General features: G+C 39.0%; 1 protein-coding gene across 5 annotated transcripts in view; it reads left to right on the top strand.

Annotated features, from left to right (window-relative positions):
• Positions 1 to 3,661: 3,661 nt before the first annotated feature.
• The window catches only part of SYNCRIP (synaptotagmin binding cytoplasmic RNA interacting protein), a 29,703-nt gene continuing 9,098 nt past the window's right edge, over positions 3,662 to 24,266 (top strand). For 2 of the 5 annotated variants that reach the window (XM_036899203.2, XM_036899202.2), the window contains exons 1-10: positions 4,076 to 4,267; positions 5,553 to 5,712; positions 6,403 to 6,521; positions 6,644 to 6,751; positions 9,135 to 9,248; positions 9,345 to 9,521; positions 17,718 to 17,853; positions 18,783 to 18,988; positions 22,728 to 22,877; positions 23,201 to 23,322. In XM_036899203.2, coding sequence (XP_036755098.1) covers positions 5,565 to 5,712; positions 6,403 to 6,521; positions 6,644 to 6,751; positions 9,135 to 9,248; positions 9,345 to 9,521; positions 17,718 to 17,853; positions 18,783 to 18,988; positions 22,728 to 22,877; positions 23,201 to 23,322 — 1,280 coding nt within the window. In that variant the 5' untranslated portion in view covers positions 4,076 to 4,267; positions 5,553 to 5,564. Of the gene's footprint in view, positions 3,681 to 4,057; positions 4,268 to 5,552; positions 5,713 to 6,402; positions 6,522 to 6,643; positions 6,752 to 9,134; positions 9,249 to 9,344; positions 9,522 to 17,717; positions 17,854 to 18,782; positions 18,989 to 22,727; positions 22,878 to 23,200; positions 23,323 to 24,266 lie in introns of those variants that run through there. The other 3 variants (XM_057489405.1, XM_057489406.1, XM_036899206.2) reach the window with 3 other exon arrangements.

Below are 24,266 nucleotides of genomic sequence, written 5' to 3'. Positions count from 1 at the left end.
TTGTAAAACATGCAATATCTGTGAAGCATAATAAAATAAGGTATGCCTGTCATCTCACTGCTTCAAAGCTTACATGGATGGAAAGACAGTAAGGAGGTACATAAATAACTAACTTTTAAACAACATATTTATTATAACAAGTTAAGTATCACCTAAGTGTATGAAGTAAAAAGTGATGGTCTCTCTCCACATCATCCTTCTCTCTAACCATAATCGTTTTCTGTAGAAACAAAAGTCTTTATATCCATGCTTACCTGGTAATACACATGCATACATCTGCAAGCTTCATAAGTCAGGGATCACCTATATCTGTCTTGACATACATGGAGCTTGGTACACAGAAGGTGCTCAACTGAATGAATAAATGTCACACTCTATGTTGTTCTGTAGGTTGTTTTTTTAAAAAACCTTTTAAATTTCAGAAGGTAACCTGGATATGTTTCTATGTAAGGACATCTATATCTACTTCATTCTTTTCAGTGACTCCAGAATAATCCACTGTATGGATGCACTATAATTTATTCAACTAGTCCCCTACTACAGGATGTTTAGGTTGTATCTACAGAGAAAGCATTTATGTATTACAAAGAACATGGCAATAAACATTACAGGCAAATAATCTTGTAAAAAAGCTGTATGGATTTATCCTAACAATGAATGTCAATGTTGATTTCTTCACATCCATGCTCGGGATGACATCCAAAATTGGATATTCTCAATCTCTGTTGTTGTTATTTTTGTTTAGAGCAAAGGTATAAGGGGAATAGCAGGCACTTTTGTTGTAAAAGTTGGGATTCAAATGGGGAAGATCTTAAGTGGCAAATAGGATGATTAAGTATTTTTAAGCAATGATAAGTCAGAGAAAGAATTAGACATTTTTTAATATATTATTAAATGTTCAAGCTAGAAGAGATCTTAAAAATGATCTTTTTCAATGCATTCTTTTATAGATGAGGATATAGAAAAATCTGAGAAGTGAAATGACTTATCCAAGCTTACACTATCCATTAGTAGCAGATCTAGGATTAGAACCAAAGTTGTTTGGATCTCAGCCTATTGTCCTTTGGTTTTATTGAGCAAGTATTTACTCAGCATCTATTCATATGCTAGGTACTAAAGAGGATTCAGCAAGGACAAATATTTATTGAGCACTTTCTTGTGCTAGATCTTTCATATACATTTGAGTCTAGCCCAGTGTATCTATCATACCAAGTGACTCAATCCATCTACTAGTTTGGTTTTTAAAAAAAAAACTATTTATTAGGGATTCCTCATGTTTCGGTAATGGTAGTAATTCTTGAAGTCAAGCCTGGAACAAGATCTATGTCAGGAGGAAAATTATACTATTGTCTCACTCAGGAAGATGTCAAACAGAGAACATGGCTGATAGCTATTTTCTCAGGTCTGCTGAGGGCATCAGCCACTTGTCTAGGTCCTCGTATGTGTAAAGCTAAGACGTGCAGAATTAAGGGAAGGCCAGCCAAAGCTGGGAGAGTGGCTGAGATGTGGTTGGGGAGACAGGTAAGACAGATCATGGAAGGCTTTGTTGATCTAGTTAAGGATTTTGGCTTTTATTCTAAGTGTAATGTGAAGCTAGTGAAAGTTTTTAAGCAATGCTGTGTTGGGTCTTATTTGCAACTTATAAGGGAAAGGGGTTGGGGTGGGCGGGAAACACACACTTGGGCTTTGAATGCATTTAGAAAACAAGAGCAGATGAATCAAGCGGCTGTATCACTAGCCCAGAGATGGTGGCTTGTGCTCTGTTTGCAACGTAGAGAGAAGTGGAGATATTAGGGAGACAAAATTGATGGGACTTAAAGTGATATGGAATCCAGGGAGAAGGAAGTGTCTGGGATCACTCAGCTTTCCTGCAAGCTGCTGGATCCAGTGGGTGATGTTCCCTGAGATGGGATCTCTAAAAGATGGAAGACAGGGGGAAAGACACTGTACTTAGTCTTTGAAATGTGTGTTAGGAGTGGCTGAAGGCCCACACATGAAGGTGTAGTGGGTGATTAGACAAAGAAATTATAAGAGGTCAGAGAACTAGAGATTTTAATTTGGGACTCGTGTCATCTGGTAGACAACACTGCCTAGGTAGAAGCATTTAAAAAAATTTTTTTGAATTAAAGTTGATCCCCAGGAAGGTCTAAATAAAAGGTATTGGAAGGTTCAGATATATTATTTTCATTTTTTAATCCATAGGATTATTCTGTTTTTTTATATTGTTGTATTAAACATTAGGCTGCTTTCCATTTATAGTATTACCTACTAGCTTTGTACTATGAACCAAAATCCCTGTTGCTGAGTAAGCTGAATACGATAGCAATTCATGTTTGATAGTAAGAATCTTAGTGATCTCAGATTCTTGCTAAACATGTTGGTAGGTAGTACTCTGATCAAGTATTTCATATTTTGATTCACATACCTGTAAAGATGATCTGGCATGTTACATGCGTATGCACTTTGAAGAGTGCTCATCTAACTTTTCCTGGAACCATTGATTTGTCATAGCATACAGTTTATTCCGGGAACCAGGGAGCTCTTAAAAATAAGCTTGTTTTTTAATCAAAAAAGGACACTATTTTCTATTTTTCATTACAGCTGCATTGGATAAATTAGTATATCGTGTCTAAAATTCAAATGCCTTTGTCTTGTCTTTTTTGTACCTACTTAACAGTTACAAAGGAAATGTCAGTTTACAAAAGATTTAGTTGCCAAGATTTAAAAAGAGAAACACAGATATGTTCCTCAGTTGCCCTAACCCCGCAGCTTTCTGCTGCTTCAAGTTGCTCAAACTGTGCTGCGAGGAAGCCCTTAACTGCTTAAAAGGCCAGGCACTGAAACAGTATTGCACAACTCTTCGCTACCGGGCGGTTTCGCTTCCAAATCTGGCCTTCCTATCATCCCACGCCGAAAGCCGCTCCTCGCTCTACTGGAGCCAGCCTGTTCCTCCTCAAAGAACCCGGGTTTTCTCGTCCGAGCCTGGGGTGCCCCTCCCTCCGCCCAGGGTGCTCGTACGAGTCAAGGCGCTCGAGCACTGGGCCTCGGGGGTCCGACTGTCCATGTGGGGAGACCTCGACTCCCCGGAGCGACTCCCCACCCGGTCCCGCCGGCCAGGTTGACTAAAGCTCCGCGGGTGTCCGCGCGGCTCCCCTCCCCCGCCGCCCCATTGTCTGCCTCGCCCCGCCCCGGGGGACACGTGCGCCTGCAGCTTCCCGAGCAAGGAGAGCGCGGGGCGGCGGCAGCAGCGTGGACACTGCCTGGAACTGCCGCGCGGCCGGGGGGCGGGGGGCCGGGCGCGCACAGACTGGTGGGTGCCCTCGGCGGCGCTGCGGCCGCGTACGGCGGCCCCCGCCCGGCCGCCCGGGACGGGGCGGGCGTTAAGCTGGCTGGAGCTCGGTGGGGGAGGCGTGCGCGTGGGGCCTCGGTGGGGGTGGGGCGGGGCAGGGTGGGAGATGCCTGTCTCTTGACAAAGGAGAACAAGTGGGACACGCTGAGCCGGCCTGCCCCGCCCCGCCCCGCCCCGCCCCGCTGGACCGGAGCGGGAGGGGGAGTGTCGCGAAGGGAAAGGGCGGGCCTTTCATTCACTCTCGGCCCCTCCGCCGCCGCCGCCGCCACCGCCACCGCCGCCGCCGCCGCCGCCGGAGCGGAAGGGCGGGGTCTCGCGCCCCCCGCGGAGGGTGAGAAGCCTGGGAGGCGGCGGGGCGTGTGGGCGGAGCCCGCGGGCGCGCGTCCCGAGGCGTAAGCTACGTCGTCACGTCAGCGCGGGAGAGAGAAAGAGAGGAGCCTGCTCGGCAGGGACTTGGGGACGGAGCTGAGAGAGCGAGTGAGGGAGGGAGCGAGCGAACGAGCGTTCGAACGCGAGGGGGAAGGTGGCCACTCGTGCCTGAGCAGCCGCGGACACGAGTGAAGACGGTGGGGGAAAGGGGCAGGGCGGGGAAGAAGAAAGGCCGACGGAAGGCGGACGGAGGCTGGTGGCGGTGGTAGGGGGAAAAGGAGGAGCTGAAGGAGGGCAAGGGCTGAGGAGTGAGAAGCGGACGCGCGAGGGAGGGGTGGGGAGGGAAGGGGGGGTCACGCGGGGGCGCGCGCGCATCGGGAGCGCGCTCGGAGGCGAGTGGAACTGGATCGGGTTTGCTGCCAGCGGCGTGAGCTTCGGCCGCCATTTTACAACAGCTCCACTCGCGCCGGACACAGGGAGCAGAGAGCACGCGTTTCCCAGAACCCGATCTCCTCGGACAGGATTCTTCTGCCGCAGCCCGACGGGGAGGTAACGACCGCCAGGACCCGGGTCTGGGAGGGGAGCTCCGTGACATTGGGAGTGAACTGGGGGAGGGCGGTGTAGGAAGAAACCGGCTTTTCTGGAAAATGGATTCCAAAGGGGAGAGGAGCACGTTGACTGGGGCTGCTTGGGAGTAGGCCGCGGCCCGCGCCGCCACTTCCTCCTCTCCATGTGCCGCTGCCGTGCGGGCTTTGTCTGCGGCGCTCCCGGGAGGAGGCGGTCCGTGGCCCGCGCGGATCGCGGGCGGCGGCGGAGTTGGCGCTGTCGTGGCCGTCACCGCGGCGCGGGAGTGGGCGAGAGGAGCGGGACCCGTCCCGCAGCCCGCGCGGCCAGTTGGGGTGGTGCTGGTGGCCCGGCGGGCGTGGAGAGCTTAGCGGAACGCCCTCCGCCGCCGCAGTCACTGCACAGACGGGCGAGGGGTGGGGGGCTTGCGCTGCGCCTGGCGGCGCGGGCTGCTGGCCGGGGGTCGCCGGCGCCCTGAGCGGGGAGAGCCATGTGTCACGGCGGAGACGGCGGGGGAGGGCGGCGAGAGCCTGTGGCCTGGCGTCGCCGCGGCCTCGTTGCTGAGGGGCAAGGCTGTGCTGCTGGTGCTTTCCTGGGGGCTCGGACCGCGGCTTCAGGTTGATGTCGGGAGCCGGTGACTGTCGTCTTGGCCTGGGACTCGGTGGGTTTCCGTTGAAGGAAGTTGTAGGACATTTGAAGGCGCAGAGCACGTGTTTCTAATGGGCTCCTGGTGGCCGCAGCGGTGAGGCTGCCGCTCTGGGTGCGGAGCCGGGGGAGGGCTTTGGGGTGCGGGGGTGAAGGGTGGAGAAATTGGGTAGTAGGAAGGTAGCTTGTGTGAGCGCTTTGTTCTTCGCTGGCTGTTGTTACTGATCCAAAAGCGGCAGGCGGGAAAAGCGCGCACTTTGGGGGTTTATCTCAGAGAGAGAAGCCCAGCTTCGGTCTCTCCACACACACCTCATTCTCTGTACAGGCACAGCTGCATGTGGCACGCTGGCTCATCCTCGTGCTTATTGGGCTCCATTTGTAATGTGGTTTTTCCTAGGGAGTGTGAGCAGGTGAGTCAGGGGTGGTGCTAAGGAAAACAGTGGATCGTCCTTCTGTGCCCCGCGCTCCAAATGAGGCTTGTCAGGCGATAGTGACTTTAAGGCTTTAAAGGGAGGTTCAGGCTGCCTGGTGTAGAAATTGGTAGAGAAAGTAAAGATTGGGGCTCTCATATTGTCCTCCACCTTTTGAAGATCCTAGTTTAATTTTGCTTATTGCGTTTGAACAGATCTCTGGAAACATGGCTACAGAACATGTTAATGGAAATGGTACTGAAGAGCCCATGGATACTACTTCTGCAGTTATCCATTCAGAAAATTTTCAGACATTGCTTGATGCTGGTTTACCACAGAAAGTTGCTGAAAAACTAGATGAAATTTACGTTGCAGGTAAGAACTAACACTTGCAAAATTATGAAATTTTTCTATTGGATTTCTGGCTTTGAGCTAAAATAGCAACTTTTTGTGGTTTCCAATAAGTGTGGGAACTGGAGTTTTGCCTTGCTGTGATAGTTGTGAACTAGAGGTTAAGGTAAGGTATATAGAGGGAGGAAAGAAGGAAGGGTTAGGTAAAGGCTGGCTGGCCAGATGGATAAGTCTACGATGGTAGCAACAGCTGCTAAATGTTGGGAGTAGGCCAAGTGACTTTTTGGTCAATGTTTGTAGTAGGATTCTTGTCAAATAGGTAACTGTAGACTTGTAGTCTGTCTTGGTGTGGCTGTTGCTTTTTCTAGTGGTATTTGAAGTGAGTAGAGGTTCAGTTGTCATGCTTGCTACTTTGTTGGTTGAGTGTGTAAGCCTGTATACTTACTGTAGAAATACTTAGTGTTCAGAACTATCTGACTTAGACACAGAACAAGGTATAAAAGAAGTTGATTCATTATTGTAAGTGTGGTTGAGAGGCCTTATTAAGTTCAGAGTGGTAAAAAGTATGTATTTTTCTTTGCATACATGATAAGGGAAATGGAAGAATTCTTCATTGGCACACACGTACCTGCATTGGCAAACAGTCTTGTTTGGAGGGGGGGAAAGTCTTCCCAAAAATATTATAAGCTGACAATTAAGTTTTCCCTTTTCCAGGGCTCGTTGCACATAGTGATTTAGATGAAAGAGCTATCGAAGCTTTAAAAGAATTCAATGAAGACGGCGCATTGGCAGTTCTTCAGCAGTTTAAAGACAGTGATCTCTCTCATGTTCAGGTAATGTTAATTTAACATCAACGTAAAAAGAATAAAAAATTTGAGTATTTTGATACAATTATATTTTATTTGACTAGATACAGGTAAAACAATTGTTAAAAACTTGGGAAATTCCTTTACAGAACAAAAGTGCCTTTTTATGCGGAGTCATGAAGACTTACAGGCAGAGAGAAAAACAGGGGACCAAAGTAGCAGACTCTAGTAAAGGACCAGATGAGGCGAAGATTAAGGTGTGTTTTAAAAAACTTCTCTTTCTCCCTTCAGTTTCAAGTTGTTTTAACTATTCTCTAGTTTTTAAAAATACTCCTTGGGTGAAATGGGTATTTTTTTTAAGATGTTGAAACTTAATGACCATAAGATAATTTGTTAGTCTATTCTGATAACTATTTCTTGACTATTTCTGTTCCAAAAACAGCTCACTGTTTTAAGTTTTTCTTGCTACCAAGCTACTGACTGGTGTTTAAATCTGTTGTTGGTATTCCAAAGGAAAGGTTTAATATAAAACATCAACCATATCGAGATGCTTTTTGAAAAGCTACAAGTCCAGGTTACAGTGTAACCAAAATGGGAAGGGATCAGTTCACCCCATATTGCTGGAGAGTTGTATAGTTAGAAATTGATTGCTTTTCTTAGGATTGTTAAACCCCCAATTCTAAATGCATTTAGAATTTTAACATTGCCTTCCCCTTACATTAGTATGGGTCACTGAGGCTAATTTGTTCATTTCTAAAAGCTGTTCTCAGAAATCAAATTGATTAGTATGGAAATGGAAATGAGGAAAATGAGGAAATGTGAGTAGAAGGGTTTATTATTTTTAAGGTCAAATGGAACAGTAAATGGCCGCAAATTCAGCCAGGTTTTAATCTTTGTATTGGTTTTTAGTTGTGTTGTTCTTAGTTCATAGAAAATAATGCTGATTATACTAGTTGTAACTTGGTGCACTTAATGCAATATGCCGCTACTCTTAAACCCAAGGGTTATCGTTTAAGAAAATCAGTTAAGAAGAAGGATATATAGGTGTTGAGAGGTGTTTTAATGGTTGGGAAAAAGGAACCTTGGAATGTGTAATTAGTTGTTAATATACGTAAATTTGAGGCTTTCACAGATCTAGCTGTTGGTGAATTATATTTGAATTGTAAATCTAAGTTTTCCATAGAAATGGAGTATAGTTGTCACTGTTGTAATTAAATCTACATTTAGGAGTTAGATTTATTAAAATTTTATTTAAAAAATTTAAAGGTTTGTGTGACTTCTCAGTTCTTTTCAGAGGGAGTGGCTAGAAGCTTTAGTGTGACAGATTGGCAAGAAAACACATTTTTTTATAGGATGTATGATAGAGTAAGTTTTCCTTTTTTGTACTAATTGGGTGATACAAAGGTTAAGGTGAAATAAGCTAGGGATTGCATAACAGAAAAGAGGAAGATGAGCCATTTAATGGCTTAATTTACGTGATGATAGTAAATCTGAGTATTTTTGTTATTAACCCAGTGTTGCACCTTTAAGCAAATACTTGGGTATAATAGAAAAAGACTGCTTGAAATATGTAGTGCTTTGTGGGCCTTTCCTTAGAGTTTGGGAATGGGGTTTTTATCAGTCACAGTATTTTTTTCCATAAATATTTAATGTTCTGAGTAGAAAATGTTTAAAGTCTGTCTAGTCGTTTTCATTTTCAGATACTGAGGGTAACCCCAAATCGTTCAACAGCATTTTGTCAAGATTTGTCATGTGCCTGCTGTTTATTTCAGAATTTATTAGCTAATTATTAGATTGGTTTTATTTAGAAGAGTGTTTTTGTGCTTTGTGGTTGAGATGGAGAATTCTTTTTCCTTATGCTATTGGTGCACTACTACTTTCTAATACTTAATACATTCCTATAATAAGGAATGAAGAGGCATTTAGTGCTCTGAGTAAACATGAGTTGTGTAAATTATAACAGTTCACTTTTAAGGAGATGAAAATTTATAAGTTATGTCACATTGTTGGAGTTACACAGTTTTCAATCATTTTGGTTCTTCACTTTTTTCTGAATGATCCATGCTGTCTTGTGAAGCATGGTACTTGAATATCAAATGAATAAGAGGTTATTTTTCCTGTAGCTCCCAAGTTTCTGGGCTTAGTTTGAAGAGTGTAAGTTCTGTAAAGGATGGTGAAATGCCCATAGTGGCAGTGTGTTACCTGAACTTCTGGAGTACAGGGAACTTACTGGGTAAGAAATCCAGACTTAGAGAAGAGGTGGCTTAATACTCACTTCCTTCAGGAAATAATTAAACTGAACCAAATTAGGTGCAGTAATTTTTTTTTAAGGAAGTATTAGCAGAATAGATAAACCTTGCCTTGGAAGTTGTCGATGGAACAATGTTTTTGTTGTTCACTGAACACCAATAATTAGTTGGGGTCAGAAAATGATTTGAAAGGGACCCTAAAGTACTAGGAATGAATTTGGGCTATTACAAGAGCACATTAAAGGGGAAATTCTAAAACAGATACCAGAAAAGTGTGTACGGAATGTGGCCAAGATAAATGGGAATATTTGAACAAGATTGATTTTTTAATTGCTGAATGCAGGGGTGTGGCCTTGTATTAAATGTATTAATGACATTTGAACTTTTCAAGGCACTCTTGGAAAGAACAGGCTACACACTTGATGTGACTACTGGACAGAGGAAATATGGGGGACCGCCTCCAGATTCCGTTTATTCAGGTCAGCAGCCTTCTGTTGGCACTGAGGTAAAGAAACTAAAAACTTGTACTTTTTGTAGTAAGTGCACAGGTATGTGGTTTCCTAAAGAAACTCACAGTTTTTACTTCTTGTTTAATTTACAGATATTTGTGGGGAAAATCCCTCGAGATCTATTTGAGGATGAACTTGTTCCATTATTTGAGAAAGCTGGACCTATATGGGATCTTCGTCTAATGATGGATCCACTTACTGGTCTCAATAGAGGTTATGCGTTTGTCACTTTTTGTACAAAAGAAGCAGCTCAGGAGGCTGTTAAACTGGTAAGTTTTTTCCTTCTGTCTTCACATTCACTATCTTTAAAGCCAGGTTTTTTTCTTGCTGTAAGAGTTAGTCAGCATTCTTTTTTGAAGTGCTGATTAGGCAGTATCTTTCACATTCTTTATGTACACATTGTGGCAGTAGTCTTTGCATGTATGGTTGATTGGACTCAATATCTATAGCAGAATTTTTAGTTAATGGTTTTTTGAAACATCTGGCTTAGTGATTTTTTTTTTTTAATTTATGGTAATGTTTAAAGGTTTAAGAAAGTAGCTGTGATATATAGGGCTCTTATAGTTTCTGGCTGTACCTAAGCTATCCCTTTTTCTAAAATATTTCACAGAGATACTGCAGTGATAAATTTCTAGTTAATGAAATAAAGGATTTTGTGGTGAGTGGTAATGCTTAAAAATACCAGGTGTTAGGTGAGTATCGAGTTATTTTCCCACCTTTAAAAAAGAATTTTAATGTTTCAAATTATAGCTTATGTAAGTCTTCTTCAGATAGATATATTAACTAGTTTTGTGAAGTTCTTTTGAGTCAAGTGGTTTCTACATTTTATAGTTGAAGATGCTGAGGTTAATTTCAACCCAGGAAATGTACCAAAAAGTACAACAGGGGAGGAACTTTTGTAAATGTTCCTGTAACAGATGTTAAGTTTGCCTATGTTCCTATGATAGATGTTTTGTTGAATTTGCTTTATCTGACTTAAATATTTTATGGATAATTAGAAGCAAATTTAAAATACTCAGACTGATTTCTCCCGTGTTTTATTTTTCCTTTCCTCATTGTGAGGTGCATTGCATTTTAAGGTAAACCTTAAGAAGAAAAAACAATTGTATTTTGTTTTGCTTTCTATCTGTATTTCTTGAGTCTCTCTGTTGGTATGTGTAATTGAATATGGTAAAGTTTTAATGTTAGAAGAGTGTGCGATATGGAAGAAAATAGGTGTCTTTTAAAAAAGAATTCAGGAATTGTCTTTTTAAGTCCTGGATGATTTTTCCCTTCCTTACAGAATGCTGCTTGTTTCAGGAATGACAGGTATAGCTCTATAGGGAGCCTTTCATTGGTACCTTTGAGCTGTCAAAATTTTTTAAGCAGTTGAGGTAAAATTAAAGACTTGTTAGAAGTTCCGGAAAGATCTCTTTAGAAATCATCCAGTTTAATCTATGAAAGAGCAGAACATTTTTGCCAGATAATAATGAAGTAGCAGTAAGTTATAATGGAAATATAGAATGATTTAGCCAGTGATGTCAGACCCATTTCATTTCTAGGCATATTACATGATACTTTAATTATAAGTATGGTTACTTAGTGTTAAAAGTAATGATTTGTGTATTTAATAACATTTTTTAAAGGACTTGTTAAACCAACATTTGTAGACTACTTAATTCTTGCTACCACAGGACCCAAATTATGGTAGGTCCTCACTAGAACTTATTTCTAGACAGTTTCCAGAAACCTTATAGTAAAGATACATCGTTAGGTAAAGGTGATAAAATGGAGTTGAAACTTTATGATTTTGAGTGCCAGTAAGTGCACATGGTGAAATATATTTCATTTTGGGCAGTTGCCTTGGCTTAACAGATAATAGAGTTAAAAATTGCATTGCTGTAGGCTTAGAGTACAGTTCTACTAAAGTTTTATAAACTGCAATGCAGAAACTTCCATAGATAGCCAAACTGCCATTTTGATTGGTCTAGGAGCTCTTGTCCTAAACTTTGTTTTTGCATTTTTTGCTGGGTTTGTCATTTGAGTCCTTATTTGGGGGGCATAATTATTTTTACTGCGTGGTGAATTGGAGGCATTTTGGATCCTTCTTAAATCTATTCTTAGTAGTAGTGGTATACATCCACTTAGCTGAGTCAAATGTGTAATCATTGCTTTTTTTATTAAGGGATGCTTTACTGTGAGTAGGATTATGGTGATAATAGAATTGGGAAGTTTGCCTTAAAACAACAGTAAAAAACAGGACTAGATTTCTTAGGAAATGAAACATTCTAGAGAAATACAAAATTCAAGTTGGTTAGTATATTATTTGCTACTTTATTTGTAGAAATGAGTACACTTTCTGAGTATATTCCTTAAGTGTGCATATTTTGAAAACTGTTCTTGTGTTATTGTAAGAGTCTACTTGAATTACAATTCTGTCATGGGTGACTTTTTATATATAGATAATTGAAATGTTATACTGGTTGCAGGTAAATGTTGAGAAAATGCCTCTTTTGTATTTACAGTTAAGACAGGATTGAAACACCATCTCTTTTTGCTTTCTTGTACTTTGAGTGTCTTGAGGAATACCTTAGATCGAGATAGTTGATGAATTTTAATTTTGCTTTATTTTTTAATATGATTCAGGAGTAATTCTCCCCCAGATTAAAAATTATTGTAGACTTAAAAATTACATCTGAATTACTTAACAAAAATTGGTTAATATTAATAGCTGAAGAAGAGGCATGAAGTTTGAAGCAACTGCAAGCTTCTTAAATAACCCTATTTTCAGCCAATGTCTGCCTTGTATTTTGGGGGAAAAAAAATTCTTCTCTGCTAATCTAGATAGGGCAGCAAGATCTGAATCTATGAAAAGTGGAAAGTGCTTGAGTGCTTGTTTAAGACACAGGAGATGTGCTAGGTGGTACATTATTATCTTTAAATATTACCATAACTCATTCCTTAAGGTAAGTGGAATTACCTTCAATCTGCAGAAGAGCAAATAGGCTGGGTGACTTGCCTGGCCCTACAGCTTATACTTTGATAGCAGGTTTGTTTGCTTGTTAAGTAGATACAACAGTTTAGGCCAGCAGTGCATGTTGTGTTGTGAGGTAGCCTGATTCTTTTAAATGATGTAGTGGTCAGATAGTGTTAAAAGGAGCTCAGAAAGTAAGTCCTGCCTCTACTGCCAAAATATTTTTGGCACCTAATCACTTTTTACATCTTGATCAAGTTTCTGTCTACCTCTCTTCTACTTTTTATTATCCTTCCATCCATACTTTGCCTTTTTAGTTTTCCACGTAAGTATGACCATTTCCTTCTCAGGGCTACCTTGTATTCTGGTTTCCGACACTTTTCTCCCAGTAACCATGTGTGCTGCCTTCTGTCAGTTAGGTCTTCATAGAAGGTCTTTCCTGACTTTGAGCAGCTTATTACCCAGTTGCCCCATGACAGTATCCTGAACATGACAGAATGCTTAGGTATACTTAAAATTATGTAATGACTTGTAAATTATTTGCTTATCTCTCCCCATAAGAATACAGCTCTTTTTTTCTTTATCTTGACATATTTAGAACAGTGCCACTACATAGGTGCTGGATAAATAATCTGACTGGCTGACCAGTGCTATCTAATTATTTGTGACATACGATTATAACACTCCCAGATAGCGGTAGGCCATTCCATTTTGCTATTTAAAGGTTTTCTAGTGTCTGTCTGCAATTTATTCATTCTGTGCTGCCTTTTCTCAAAGGGATTAGAATAGATTAATTGGCGGGGTGGGGGGTAGGCGATGTATTCTCCTTTACCCTGAGGGATATTTGGAAGTATAAGTAATGTTAGGCATTATCACAAAGACTGGGAGGAAAGGAAGGCAAGTGTATATATATATTTGTGTGGTGTGCTGCTGGAATTGGAGCCCAGGGCCATTGGCACTGCAGTGCCCATTGCAGTCCTATATAATAAAAATATTCTGAAAATGGTAGCAGTGCCTGTGTTACAAATACTGGAATAGTTGATCTCTATTTGTACAAGTTAATGATTTTAATAGCCACCAATGGTTTTATTCACCAAAGTGGTTGTATACATCAGCGTAATGTGTACAACCATTTTGTTGAATGCAGCTGACAAGATAGTTCTACAAAATATTTTAGTAGCGATTTTGCAAATATTTAGTGTGTTTAACGTGAAAACTTTACTGTGGACATACAAGGTAGCTTGATTTAACCTTGACACTAAAGTTTATAGGACACGAGAGGCTAACTACAATTAAAGTAAGTGGAAGCAGATGTTTCAAAGTATAATTTAGGGATGAAGGGATGGGTTGCTTTGGGTTGGGGTTGTTAGAGAAGGCTTTATGATAAAGACGTTTGAGTAGGACACTGAAGGAAATAGGTGAATCTCGTTGAAGCAGTGTTTTATGGAAAGAAAGTAGGATAAGTTCTGGGCCTTGCTATGTGCAGTGTGATGTTAATGGCAGAATAATGAAGTGATTTGGAGGAGGAGGACAAAGGCTAGGAGGAAAACACCGGTAGAAAGGGACAGGGGTTGAAGATTTTGAAGGGAGAAAAGATAGGCAATAGTATGTTATAGGTTCCATTTAATTTTTAGTAAAGGATTTAAATGAAGGCTTAAGTTGGGTTGCCTTTGACATGTTTGGTGACTTGAATTTACATGCAGGGATAAATGTCCTGGATGACAAAATCAGGATGTAAAAAGATTTTGATAGCCAAAGCCAGGTAATTTACACTAGCAAGACGGAATTGAATGAAGACAAAGTCAAGTCCTATATACAACTAACTACACAAGTAAGCTGTTAATCAGCAGTGTGGTGTAGTTGCAGATAAGGTCATCATGGACTGTATTACAGAGGCACCGTGTCTAGAAATGGAAGATGAGTAGTAACCTCCAGCTTATTCTAGACAACTTGGGCTCTGGCTTCCAGCTTATTCTAGACAGCTTGTGTCTGCAGTATTGTGTTAAGGTTATCATTCTTTTGGAGGAACTTTAAATTTGCCAGTATCAGGGAAGGAATGATTAAGCATAGAGAACATTTGCGTCATGAGCATTTGTGTACAGGTAGGTATATGAAGTGCTGTCATTTCGGTGAGGACATAGATTACAGAATTTTTAGGAAAGTAGGTTTTGGCTCAATGTAAACACTTTCTAATTAAGAAATGTTTAGCAGTAAAGTGGACAGGCTTGGGAGGTAGCGGCTCTGCTTCTCTAAGAAGAGTTAGGACAGAGCAACCACTATGGTTCAGATTCCAAATCTGAAATTGCTTAATTTCTGAAGGCTTGGTGACTGACTGGCTATGAGGGAAGGAAAGAGCGACTTGAGATTTAAAGCCTAGATGACAGGAATGCTCCAGAGTGTACAACTGCTTTTTTGGTGCTCTGAAATACTGGAACTGTGTTGATTAAATGTTCAAAGTTCATTGTTTTTTTTTATTCGGTCACCTCACTGTACTGTATCTGATGGCTGTATTTCTACAACTTCTTAATGTCAGTGCCCACCTTGGTAGAATTGGAAAGACCTCAGTCTTTTTGTTGATTTTGATGCTATCACAGTGTCTTGATACACAACTCTTCATTCAGAGTTAGAATTTATCAGCATTAAGTTAGAATCTCTAAGGTTTAGAACCACTTCTGTAATGCCCTTCCTACCATCTAACTGTTAACTGCTGGGATGCAAAGTTTTGAATTTAAGGTAATAGATTGGTTCTAAAAAATAATTGAACAGTTAAGCAATTCATATAAACATAAAAGTCCGTGCTTAATCTGTGGATAGGATGTTGCTTCAATAAATGTTTATTTCTGGATACTTTTTTTGCTTTATTTGGACAGTATGCCCAGAGGATCTCCTTGGCTCCTTTAGTGACTTATTTTCCTTGGAAAGGCAGTTTACTCTTATGGGTTAGCTATAATTGTTTCAAGGTTTTTTTTTAAATTAAAAAGTATAGGTAATATAAAATGTTTTATAATATACATATATTGCTAAGGTTACATACCCTGCTGAATCTTCATGTCATTTATATTGAGAGACCACAGCCATCCTAAATAGCCACCTGTCTACCTTGCCTTGAATTAACCATAGCAGGGCAAGTGATAATGGGTTAGGAAGGAAGAAATTTTCCTTCTGTAGATAATGGAAACAGCCATTGCTACTTTGAAGAAGCATTGTTAATGTTGATGGGAGTGGTACAAACAAGAATTATAATTTTTCTTTTTCTTTTCTTAGTTATTTTCTTATAGTAAATAACTCCTGTTTTTAGAACATTTGGAAAATAAAAATAGAAAAAGGAAAATTATGCCAAATTTAACTGTCATCATCAAAATAATTCCCATTTTTTTTCCCTTTAAACACTTTATTTCCTTCTGTTCTTTTCCTGATATTTTAATTGTTACTGTCAACAACTGGAGGTACAAACTAGATGATCAAAGTGAAAGCCATAGATGTCCCTAAAGCTTGCTCTTCAGTGCTAGATTATAGAAATACAGGGACTATACATGTCTTAAAGCAATTTGTGTTCTTAAGGTTAATTTATTTGTGAAATAGGATATAGGTAGTCTTGTCCATAATCCCATGCAGTGATGGAGTCAACCATAGCTCTACTATTTACAGGTAACCTGTATATTTCTACTTTTAAGAGGTTTTTGGTCTAAATAGAATATAAATAAATACTATGAGAAAAGGAAGTCTTGGTAGGATTTCTGAACCTCAGCATTACTGATAAATTTAGACCAGATAATTATTTGTTTTGCTGGGTTGTCCTGTGAATTATAGGATGTTCAGTAACAGTAACATCTTTGGTCTCTGTCTACCCACTAAATACCAGCAACAAGTACCCACTCCTTGCTGACAATTAAAAATGTTAGATACTGCCAAATGTACCAGAGAGACAGAATCACTCCTGTTGAGAACTTTTGGTCAGTGTTAACATTGAAGGGTGTTTTTGTTGACCTTTCTGGGATTTAGGGATTACAGAGCATTTGATGGGTGAGCTCAAATCTGTAGGTAGGCAGAGGAGTTTGGCTGGTGAATATTCCAGGGGAAGCATTTTACTCAGAGGCTTAGTATAAAAATTTTTGAGAACTCATGTAAATATCCATGGTTATAGTATTGTGGAGAGAAAGAAAGTAGGAATTTTAGGATGGGTTTATACGATGTCCAAGGAACAACTTTTATCTTTTTGGTGATTGAGGAGCCATTGAAAGACTTTTTTCAGTTGGTATAAAAAAATTTTTTTTTTAATCTCTGGCAATAAGTGTAGAGAATAGAAATAATCCTGGGATCATGATGACCAGAGATTTAGATAGTGTGAACTGAGTATAGGGTAGGAAGTACAAAATTGCTCTGAACTGCAAGGACATTTAAACCTCATGTTTAATCTTATGAATCTGGGGATGGAGAAAGGGGCAGGAAGGAATTGATTTTGTGCTTATATGTAATGTTTTCTTCTCATATCTGGTGTACTTGTTATGTAAGAATAGGGATAATAGGGAGAGGAATGGCTTTATTTTTGCCATACAGCTGGTCTATAAACTATATGGAAATTCATGTTGATTCTTTAGTTAGTATAACTCCACAAATGTACATACAAATAAGATTTAGAGGCCAAGTGTGGGGGGATAGTCAGTAATTGCTGCTGCTGCCATTATTACTAACATGAAATTGTGAAGTAATTTTAATTATAAGATATATATAATATACTTTTTCAGATAACTTGCATAATTTTGAACTTTGGTTTGTAAATAATACTGATCGATAGGTGATGTGTCACTTTTACAGACTGGGTCTTGCTTCTATAGTATCTCACCCCTCTGGGATTTTGCTACTTGACAAGTTTACTTTTTACTGCAGTTTTACAGTTGCTTTATACTGTTACCATAATCAGTCTACTTGTTCTCCAACTTTTTTTTGTAGGCTTGATGAAAATGAAATGGGGGAAAGAAGTAGGGTCAGATTCATGAAAGCAAGGTTCTCTCCTTTTAGACTTAAGTATTTGAAGCAAAAATTACTCATTGTGACTTACAAGAGGGGAGGGGAGATGGAAAAATAGATATGTGTGCTTGTTAACAGAAAGGCACAAAGCTTGCAGGTATTGAATCAGTTCCCCTTGCATGAGGGTAACTGGCAGGATGAATTTAAGTAGAATTTAAGGTTTTGTGGAGTTGGCAGTTTTGAATTTAAGCTGCTGCAGACCTGATTCCTAATTTAGCAAGTTTCCTAAATTTCAAGGACTTGACACATTTTTACATTAATTTAATTGGTAAGTTTTTTTTTAGTATTTGTTGGTACAGTCTTCCTGTCTCAGATTATAATTTACTTTTACAGTGCCTTATAATCATACTTTCAAAGGATAAAAATACAATGTTGAATTTTTAATTAAAGATTTTGCTTTTATATATGGGATTTGTAGATCTTTTTTATTTACAATAGGATATTATTTATTTTTAAGTCATGGTGCATTTTTTTCCTTTTTCAGTATAATAATCATGAAATTCGTTCTGGAAAACATATTGGTGTCTGCATCTCGGTTGCCAACAATAGGCTTTTTGTGGGCTCTATTCCTAAGAGTAAAACCAAGGAGCAGATTCTTGAAGAATTTAGCAAAGTAACAGGTAAGTTGTATTTATTTGGAAGGAGGTACAACTTTTAATACTGAAGATATTTGCATATTTATACATGCTAAGCACTGTTTTAAACAGTACATTTATTGACACATTCTATTCTCCTTATAACCATTTGAGATAGGTAACTCCATATTTCAGATGAGGAAAATAAGCACAGAGGGTTTGGGAAATAACTTGCCATACGTACTTGGTAAGGAGTACAGATTGGATTTGAACTCAATCTGCAGAAACATTGTTGTGCTTCCATATATTTTTATGTGTTTCTAGATGCTAGTTGATCTTAGTAGGATTGCTTGATGCATTAAGATTTGTTTTTCCAATTTAGAGGACTAGTGTGTACTTTGCTATAAGCAGAGATTATACATTGTTAATATGGTGCAATTTCTTAGAACTGTTAAGTACCCAAGTGACAGGCTGCTTTTATTAGAAAACACTTCTTAAGTTTAACAAATTATCAACCTGTTAACAGTCTCCAAGAATGATAGAAATTCTTAAATAATATTACTGTATTCTATTTCATTTGAAGTAGATTAATGATCTAAGGCCAGAAAAATGCCATTAAAAAGAATTTTAGTGTTTACCTGATGAAAAATGTCAAGTCATGTCTAACCTATATGCCATTTTCTTAAAACAGTATGTAAAGATTTTGTGCTTCTTTGACATTTAATTAATGAAAACAGAATAGTTCCTAGGCCAAATCAGAAATAATACATTTTCTTTTCATGGGAATTTCTGTACTAGAAACAATGGAAAATGTGGATTAGGTAAACTACCTGGATCAGTTTTTTGAGTGTCTCCTATAAAGATAATTTTTCATTTTGAAATTTAAGTATTATATTAGAAAAATAAATGCTTTGATCTACTTGTTCTTGCTTGTTACTTTATATTATTTCCCTGGAATGGCTGCTTTCTTTCAGAGGGTCTTACAGACGTCATTTTATACCACCAACCAGACGATAAGAAAAAAAACAGGGGCTTTTGCTTTCTTGAATATGAAGATCACAAAACAGCTGCCCAGGCAAGGCGTAGGCTAATGAGTGGTAAAGTCAAGGTCTGGGGAAATGTTGGAACTGTTGAATGGGCTGATCCTATAGAAGATCCCGATCCTGAGGTTATGGCAAAGGTAATGACAATCATGTTAAAATACTTTTGAGGAGTGGGTAGGAGGAGAAAGGGGAAGGCTTTGAAGTGGGAGAAGTCACAAAATGTGTACTTTTTAAACCATGTTTATGCAAGAGAATTGAGAATTTTTTAAAATTATTGAAGTATTGTTGATGTATAATCTTATCAGTTTCAAGTATACATATAACACAGTGGTGCAACAGTTACTCATATTATTAAATCCTCATCCCCGCTGGTGTGGTTACTATCTGTCTACCTAGGAAGATGTTACAGAATCATTGGCTATAGTCTCTGTGCTGTACTACCATCCTTGTGGCCAGCTTACATTATGATTGAGAATTTTTGTGCCCCTTTATCTCCCCTCACTCACCCCATCCACCTACCCCAAGCCCTCTCCCCCATGGTAACCGCCAGTCATTTCTCAGCGTCTGAGTCTACTGCTGTTTTGTTCATTTTGTTTTGTTTTATTTTTGGATTCCACAAATAAGTGAGATCATGTGGTATTTTTCTTCCTTCACCTGGCTTATTTCATTGAGCATAATAATCCTCTAGATCCATCCATGTTGTTGCAAATGGCAGGATTTCTTTTTTTTAATGGCTGAATAATATTCCATTGCGTGTATGTACCATCTGTTCTTTATCCATTCATCTATTGATGGACACTTTGGTTGCTTCCATAACTTGGTTACTGTAAATAATGTGGCGATAACATAGGGGTGCATGCATCTTTTTGAATAAGGGATTTTTGGAGGGGTGGGTAAAAAATTCCTAGAAGTGGAGTTACTGGGTCATAGGTATTTCTATTTTTCATTTTTTGAGAAACGTCCATACTGCTTTCCACAGTGTCTGCACCACTTTACAGTCCCACCAACAGTGTTTGAGGGTTCTCTTTTCTCCACATCCTCGCCAACACTTGTTATTTCTTGTCTTTTGGATAATTAATAGCCATCCTAAGTGGTGTGAGGTGATATCTCATTGTGGTTTTGATTTGCATTTCCCTGACAATTAGCATTGTGGAGCATCTTGTCACGTGCCTTTTGGCCATCTGTATTTCTTTGGAAAAGAGTCGCTCAGGTCCTCTGCCCTTTTTTTTTTTTTTGGTATCATTAATCTATAGTTATATGAGGAACATTATGTTTACTAGACTCCCCCCATCACCAAGTCCCCCCCACAAACCCCATTACAGTCACTGTCCATCAGTGTAGTAAGATGCTGTAGAATCACTACTTGTCTTCTCTGTGTTACACAGCCCTCCCAGTGCCCCCACACACATTATACATGCCAATCGTAATGCCCCCTTTTTCCCCACCTTATCCCTCCCTTTCTACCCCTCCTCCCCAGCCCCTTTCCCTTTGGTAACTGTTAGTCCATTCTTGGGTTCTGTGATTCTGCTGCTGTTTTGTTCCTTCAGTTTTTGCTTTGTTCTTATACTCCATAGATGAGTGAAATCATTTGGTACTTGTCTTTCTCCACCTGTCTTATTTCACTGAACATAATACCCTCTAGCTCCATCCATGTTGTTGCAAATGGTAGGATTTGTTTTCTTCTTATGGCTGAATAATACTCCATTGTGTATATGTACCACATCTTCTTTATCCATTAATCTACTGATGGACACTTAGGTTGCTTCCATTTCTTGGCTATTGTAAATAATGCTGTGATAAACATAGGGGTGCATCTGTCTTTCAAACTGCCCATTTTTTAATCGGGTTATTTGGGTTTTTTTTGGTGTTGAGCCAGAGAGAATTGTTTTTTATTAAGGCCACACAAGCAATAATACTGCACTAATAGAGAGTGAGTATAGAAATTTATGCATGGGCACTTGGCCATAATTGTGTAGCTGTCATACTCTCATGAAGTAGTTAGTCTACACGCCGTGGAGAAGGTTTACTTCCATTTTTGTGTGGATTTGAAGAGCAATTTTATTTTGAGTTTTTGAGAATTGGCGCCACTAGCTTACATGGTTTTTATATTAAAAGTCTTACTCCTAAAAATAGTGAACTGTACTGGCCTCAACAGAGCTGCTGCAGTTAACAAGGGTTAGCTATTATTAGGTATCCTGCTTCAGCAGTCAGTTGAGACATCCTATGAGAGCAAACATCTCGAGTCAACACTTCACTCACTAGTGTAGTTTGCAGTTAAGTTACTCTACCCTTTGTCTTTTACAAATCCTCCTTAATGGTTTTAATGTAGGTTGTGTAACTAGGTCTCTTAAGAATCAAGAGAAGAGTGTGAAACTGAATTTTATTCAGTGATAAGTGGTCTTGACTGAATTAAGATTCTTTCAGCATTTGGGCTCTTAAGCTCACATTGGTTTAGCCCTTTAGATTAAGAAATGTGGGCGCTATTTCAAGTATTTTAGGAGGAAGTAGTGTTTCTTAGCTAGAAGGTCCAATTTTGCAATTGTTAATTTGAGGAGCTTTCAGAGTTGAAGTAGGTATTTCTATTTTTGTTTTTTTCAAAATCTTGTCAGCATTTTGAATGGTCCCTCCCCTCTTTATCTTTTCAAAAGCCAGTCCTAATTAGTTTTGACCACCTTTGTTAAGTGTTAAAATGTTCAGCAACTATCTCAGGCCAAGATGTTTACATTGTTAGGAATTACCCACCTCCATTTCATTGCAAAAATAATTACTGATTTGATGAAAACTGTAAGCATATTTTTTTACCCCAGAAAGAAGAGTTCTCGTGTATCTTCTACACACACATACACGCACAGCCTCTCCCCCCCGCATATGATCTCTACCAGAGTGGTATATTTGTTAAAACCAGTGAACCTCCATTGATACAGTATAACTAAAAGTCTGTAGCTTACTTTAGGATTGATCTTTGGTGTGGTGTACATTCTATAGGTTTGACAATTTATAACATTTATATGCCATTACAGTTTTTAAAAAATTTCACTGCCCTAAGAATCTTCCCAGATCTGCATATTCATCCCTTCCTCTTCTCTTACTCCTGGCAACTGTTGGTTTTTTTACTGTTTCCATGGTGTTTTGCCTTTTCCCAAATGTCATATAGTTGAAATCATGCACTATGTAGCTTTTTAAGATTCCTCCATGTCTTTTCATGGCTTATACCTCATTTCTTTTTAGCACTAAATATTCCATTGTCTGGATGTACCACAGTTCATTCATCTATTCATTTACTAAAGGACATTTCGGTTGCTTTCAAGTTTTGGAAACTGAATGAATTAAACACCTATAAATGTCCATATGCAGGTTTTGTGTGGATGTGTTTTCAGCTCAATTTGAGTAAATACCGAGTGCGATTGCTGGATCATATGGTAAAAGTATGTTTCGTCTTCTAAGAAACTGCCAAACTGTTTTCCAGACTTGCTATTCCATTTTACATTCTCTCACCAGCAATGTTTCTGTTGCTGCATATCACTACCATTTGGTGATGGGTTAGTGTTTTGGATTTTGGCATTTCTAATAGGCGTGCAGTGGTATCTCACTTTTAATTTGCAATTCTCCAATGACATGAGGATGTTAGCATCTTTTCATATGCTTATTTACCATCTGTGTATCTTTGGTGAGGTGTCCAGGGTTTTTTTGCCTATTAGCTCCAGCAGTCACTCTTACTGGTATTTAGCCAAATGAAGTGAAAACTTTGTCTACTTTTTTATATTTCTGATATTCTTTTAATGGCTTGTGACTGAAGTTAACTTTGCAGGGTGGGATCTTAGAAATTGAATGCTTTGGAAATATACAGGAAGTTTGTTATTTTTCCTTAAATTTCAGGTAAAAGTGCTGTTTGTACGCAACCTTGCCAATACTGTAACAGAAGAAATTTTGGAAAAGGCATTTAGTCAGTTTGGGAAACTGGAACGAGTGAAGAAACTAAAAGACTATGCTTTCATTCATTTTGATGAGCGAGATGGTGCTGTCAAGGTAAATAACTGGGGGAATTATAGGCATCTAAAGAAGACTGATAATTTTTAGTCATTCTAGAATCAGAATGTTTTAAAAAAAATAAGGGAACTCAGGTCATATAATCTACTAAAGCTAACCTTTACCTTTATTGGCCTTTGCATATTGCATAACTCTCTCAAGTCAAAAAGATAATTAGTTGAAGAGTTGGATTTTTAGAAAATCTTAACAATCCTATTTTATCTCATCCTTCCAACATTAATGTCAAATGGCTTCTTTAACTTTAAATGAATCATCATTGTTCTAAAAGGCCTCTTGCATTGATCAATACCTGATTTTTTAAGGCTATGGAAGAAATGAATGGCAAAGATTTGGAGGGAGAAAATATTGAAATTGTTTTTGCTAAGCCACCAGATCAGAAAAGGAAAGAAAGAAAAGCTCAGAGGCAAGCAGCAAAGAATCAAATGTAAGTTAAAGTTGTATAAATTTTAATGTTGGTAGACTGTTGAAAAACAGGTGGTGTTCAAACCTGTTAAATCTATAATTTGCTTTTTCACCTTTTAAAGAAGACTCAAACGCTTTGAGTCACAGAAAAATGCCAAGAATCTCAAGAAACAATTATTGCATTGTTACTATACTTACGGAAGTAATCATAATTCTAAATAACTGGAATTTTATATAATAAAATCAGTCCTAGGATATTTCTTACTACATGTTACAGAACACATGTCTGAATGTGGGTTTTAAATATTAGCTGGCTGAAAGTGTTAATACATGTGGTTAAAGGGTGGAGAGCTTTTTCTCAGAAATAGAAAATACTTTATCTTCAATTATGATGAACTCTGCTTTCTACCACAAGTAGCTTCTTTATCAATACACAGTGCCTGTTGCCACCCCAAAGATTTCATATACTAGGCATGGGTTTTGAAAAATGAAATAAGGCAGTATAGCTAATAAAATAAGGAAATAACATAGTACAGAGGTAGGAAAACAAGTGTGTAATGCTCTATATTAATTGGATCTTTTTAGAACATCTGTAAAAGGGTGTCTGCGCATTCAGATAGTGAAAGAAACTTTGAGCGGGGTAAGAATGAAGTTTGCAATTTAAAAAAATTTGTAACCAATTTCTAATGAGGAAAAGGAATAATTGCTATTTGATAGAACAGTAATCAGTGAACCTAACTACCTCAGGCCAGTTTTCTCTTTGTTGTCCTATGGGATGCAGAAGAAGAGTGGACGCTTCTACTTATTTCTCTTATAATCAGGGGAGTAATGAAGTTGTAGTTTCTCCAGTTGGCTATGCGGTTAGGCAAGTTGGCAAATTCTGAGCCTCAGTTTCTTCAATTTTAAAAGGGAATCTGATTAAATTATGTAAGGTACCTTGTACTGTGATTATCCAAGTGATCTATA

The sequence above is a fragment of the Manis pentadactyla genome, chromosome 12 (genome assembly GCF_030020395.1).
Source record: "Manis pentadactyla isolate mManPen7 chromosome 12, mManPen7.hap1, whole genome shotgun sequence".
NCBI lineage: Eukaryota > Metazoa > Chordata > Mammalia > Pholidota > Manidae > Manis > Manis pentadactyla.
The sequence above is the reverse complement of the archived record's forward strand: the minus strand, read 5'-3'. Positions and strand labels throughout refer to the sequence as shown.